This window comes from Alligator sinensis, unplaced genomic scaffold (assembly GCF_000455745.1).
Source record: "Alligator sinensis unplaced genomic scaffold, ASM45574v1 scaffold107_1, whole genome shotgun sequence".
NCBI lineage: Eukaryota > Metazoa > Chordata > Crocodylia > Alligatoridae > Alligator > Alligator sinensis.
The window spans coordinates 114,068-118,704 of record NW_005843041.1 but is presented as its reverse complement, the minus strand read 5'-3'; the positions used below and the strand labels follow the sequence as shown (position 1 = coordinate 118,704).

The window sequence follows — 4,637 nt, the reverse complement described above, 5'->3', positions numbered from 1 at the left end:
TCCTGCCCCCAAGCCACCCCCCGGGGCTGCCCCATGCTCCTCACCAGGCCGCAGGCGGCAGCGAGGATCCTCCTGTTCTGCGGGGGGAAACTGAGGCACCAAATGATGCACGTGAAGTCATAGAGGGGGGCTGTGGTACCAGGGCATTCACCCCCTCCCCCCGCCGGGGACCCGCGCGTCGTCTCTCTGCTGCTGCCTGGGGTCTTGGTAGAGCACAAGAGCTGCCGTGGACGGGGTCAGACCCCAGGTCCGTCCTGCCCACGTCACCCGGCGGCAGAGAGCGGCGCTGGACAGGGGAGGGACAGGGTCCAAGCAGGGTTTCCCCCGTTCCTCTCCCCCTCGCACCCATCGAGGATCCAGGACGTGGTGGCCCCGCACTCCCGCGCCCCACCGCCCCCGATGCCCCTTTCCCCCAGCACGGGCCCAGCCCCCGGGGTGGATCTGGATGAACTCTCTGTCCCCCTCGCACCTGGTGCCCGCGAGCTCCCCACTTTCACCCCACGCGGGGGGAAACGACCGTCCTGGTGCGGTGTTTCACTGCCCACCTGCTCGTTTCATGCTGGGACCCCTCGTCTCTGTCTGGCGAGAGATGGCCAGGAATCGGTCCCTGTGACCATCTCTGCCACTTCGTGTGTTATAAACCCTTGTCCTGTCCCCCGTTCAGCACCTCTCTCCTAATCCCCTGGGCCCGGGCCTCGTTAGTCTCCCCCATAGCACCAACCCCCCGCGCTGCACCTTCCCCAGCTCTTCCCCATCCCTTTGGAGGTGCGAGGACCTCAGCGCTGCTGCCCCGGTTGGGCAATTGGGTTTCAAGTTTGGACAGGGCAGAAATCAAAGTGGGGTAACTGCCCAGGTGCCCCCGACCTGGTGCCCACAGTACCCAGCTAGCACAGGACAACCCAGTTTCCCCTAATCCCGGTATCCGGCTGCTCTGTTCCCCCCGGACCCGTCTCCCTTCTCCAGCCTTTGCGGCTGGGAAGACGAAGGCCCCTCCCTGCCCCCGGAGTGGCGTCTGCTGACCGTCATCCCTGATAAGGTGCCGGCCCCAGATGAAAGCCCAGACACTGCCCTCGCCCCTGGGCAGACCCAACCTGAAGGCGCCTGCGATCCAGGTGCCTCTTGGGGCCTCCCCATGGAGGCTCCCGGCATGGAAGACTTCGGCCAGTTCATGCCCGTCGGCCCCCAGCCCTGCCTGGGACCCCCCGGCTTCCCCGTCCCCCACTGCCTCTCGCCAGGCTCCATGCGGGGCTACCGGAGCGGGGGTTTTGCCAGCCCTGGGGATCTGCCCGGCTACCACCAGGACGGCTACCATGGCCCAGACTGGTACGGGACAGTCCAGGAGGGGCCCTACCCGGCAAGTAAGTACTTGACTCCCGTGGCCCGAGGGTGCTAGGCCAGGCGGGTTTGCTCTAGGTGGCAGGGGGTCCCGGTGCCCCGGGGAGAAGCAGGGTGAGCTGTTGTTGGCACCAACAAAGGTACCTGTGGCTGCCCGGGAGTGAGCACACGCACTGAAATGCAGCCTTAATACCAGCCGGGGTCCAAACAACTCCCCCCTCCCCTCGGTGCTGGCTGTTTTGAGCACCAAAAATCATACTGGGATTTTTTCCCCGTAGCCAAAACCCACCCAGTGCAAGCATTGGGCATTAACGGGGGGGGGCTTGAGGCTAACGAGAAGGTCCTGAAGTCTTATACCCAACACGGCCTCTTCTCACGCATGAAAAATCTCCGGAATTAGCATTTCCCTTAATAAATAAGGACCTGATACGTACAACGCCGCCATCCAAGCTGCACCCAGCGGGGCTGTTGTAGGAGCTGGGTTGTCTCCGGACATCCCCGCAGGTGCCAAGAAAGGTCCCGATCCTGCCTGCTGGATGCAGGGGCTGGCTTTAGAGAGGGGGCTTCAGGGGAACGACAGCAGGATTGGGGCCTGACAGAGCCTTTCTGGTCCCCCCCGCAGTCTCCCGCTACATGGGCCCCGTGGGCTTCGGGGCGCCCGGCCCGGGCTACCTGGGTGAGATGGCGAGGCCGCCAGGGCTCATGCTGGCGCCCGGGGGCCAGAGGAAGCGCCGGGTGCTGTTCTCCCAGGCGCAGGTCTGCGAGCTGGAGAAACGCTTCGAGCGGCAGAAGTACCTGACGGCGGCGGAGCGGGAGCGCCTGGCCCAGCTCACTCGCCTCACGCCCACGCAGGTGAAGATCTGGTTCCAGAACCACCGCTACAAGGCCAAGCGCCAGGCCAAGCGGCGGGACGTGGGCGATGGGCCCCCTGCCGAGCCCCCACCGGAGCCCAGACCTGCGCTCAGCTCAAGCCCTGCTGCCTGCTCTCTGGGCTGGCACCTGGCAGCCAAAACAGCCCCGGGGGGGAGACCTGGTAGCTGAAAAAGCTCCAGCGCCCGGAGTCCTGTGAATCCCGGAGGGCCTCATCCAGGCAAGCTCCAGCTCCCAGAGTCCCGGGATTCCGGTTATGTCCACCCCTGCTTTGCACGGTCACCCTCGCCTGGGTCCAGCTTGCATGGCACCAGTGCCCGCTGAGCCCAGCAAGGAGCTCGCCAAGGACATGAGGAATCGCAGGGAGCCTCTGATGTGTGCCCCTAGGGCCCCCAAACTCCTGCACCCTGCTCCAATTGGCTCAAGGGGCAGCTCCTTTCAGCACCGGAGGCCTCAAATGCTCCACAACCGAGAACACGGACCCAGAGACAGGCACGGAGCACGCAGGAGAGACTCGACAGAGGAGCAGGGACAGGACAGAGGCCGAACGCACCCATTTCTCACCTTTCTGCCCCCAAAACAATCTCCTTCCTTCTGTGGGGAGGGAAAAGCCGACAATTGCCCTTGCCAAGAAAAACCACGCGGCGATTCAAAAGCCACAGGCAGCAGCCTTAAAAAAAAAAAAAAAAAAAAAGCCACAAACTGACTTAGAGAGAAAAATATAACCTTTAATTTACCGAGCGAGAGAGAGAAGAAAAAGGACTGATTTTTGGCCTCAAAACAGACACTTTTTGCCAGGCGATCGGGGCCATGGAAGAGTCGCCACGAAGCGCCCACGGGGGAAGGCTGCGAGGTGCTGACGACTTCCTGAGCAGGGACGGCGCCGGCTGCTTGTGGCTCTGTGCTTTTCTCCAAAAAATAATTAAAACCCCCCAAACCATTCTTTCCCCTCTGCTTCCCAGTTCAGCTCCTAGCGCAGGCACCGGGGCGCACCGCACCGAGGCTTCACGGAGATTGTTTGGCCTGTTTCTATACATTCATAATGTTAATGTGCGTAGTCACATGAGTGTTTATACACACACAAACATATGAATACGCACAAATATTTTGCATGTTTATATAGATGTGCCTATACCTATTTGTACACGTGTATGTGTGCATGTTTGTGCGTTTCTGTATGCATGTTTGTGCAAGTGCATGCGCATAGGTGTATCTATAATCACTGTATATTTTGTATGTCTATATGTACATGAAAGATCAATTTGTACACACACACCCACACACACACGCATGTATACACATAAATACCCATATATTAGACATACAAAAGTTGTGATTATATACACATACAATATGTGCAGACACACACAAAATATATATGCATGTGATTATACACTTGTATCTACCCACACACCACACATGCAATGTGTATGTGCATCTATTTGTATGTGTGTGGATGTATGCAATACACACACACACACACACACACACACACACACACACGCATACATACATATACATATGCACACATGCAGTGGAGTAGGAAAATCAGGTGCTCCATCCAAGAGCAGCAGGACATTCACAACATTCATACGCCTACATACAACACACACGTACATACACACGGCCACACGCGCGTGCACAAATAAGCATAGGGACACCTCCCTGCAGCACCCGAAAGGAGCCTGAAGTCACTGCAGGGAAGCAGAAAAACCACCCAGTCGCTGGAGCCACCAGGCAGGTGGGAGCCCCGGGGCAGCTCCATGCTCCCGCCCTGGATTTTCTCCCATCCTCAGGGACTATCAGAAGACAAAGAGAAAAGCCAATTCGAATCCAGGCCCCGCGCTGGAGTGAGGGTTCTGCTCTTGTGGTTCCAGGTTGAGGCCGGGGGGAGGGAATATTCCCCTTGCCCTGCAAAACCTGGAGGAAGAGAATCCAGGAGTCCGGCCCTTCCCGCTCCTCTCCCCTCCTAGCACAACCCCAGGCTCTGTGGCTACGCATGCACTGCATCTACCCCGCCGGGGCCTTATCACCCCCCCACCCAACCCCTTCAAGATCCCCATGACATCACTAGCTTAATTGCCTGGGTCAATATTGACTCCTGGCGGCTAATCTCCACTCCACCGGCGCCACCGAGATTACAGCCGCGGCACAAGGGGGCTTGAGCTGTCCCCCTTCTCCCCCCCTAGCAAAGTCCCCAATCCCGAGCACGGAGGCCGGTGCCAGAGACGTGACCTGGAGCCTCGTCCCTCCACCAGCACACATGCGTGTGCTGTGCTACAGCAGCATGTGCTGGGCAGGGGGGGTGTGCATCACTGCAGAGAAGTGTGCGTGGGTGCATGTATGTGTGTGTCGCTGCCTTTAGTGCGGTGGGGTGGGGTGGGGTGGGGTGGGTGACAGGACACCTGGGTTCTTCTCTCAGCTCCCCAAGA

General features: G+C 59.4%; 1 protein-coding gene across 1 annotated transcript; it reads left to right on the top strand.

Moving 5' to 3' along the window:
• Window positions 1-30: 30 nt before the first annotated feature.
• Window positions 31-4,631, top strand: LOC112548241 (homeobox protein Nkx-2.4-like). Its single transcript, XM_025193387.1, is given in 3 exon segments — window positions 31-1,358; window positions 1,958-2,298; window positions 2,301-4,631. Coding segments are annotated over 3 exon segments (639 nt in total). The 5' UTR covers window positions 31-1,132; the 3' UTR covers window positions 2,373-4,631.
• The last annotated feature ends 6 nt before the right edge of the window (window positions 4,632-4,637 follow it).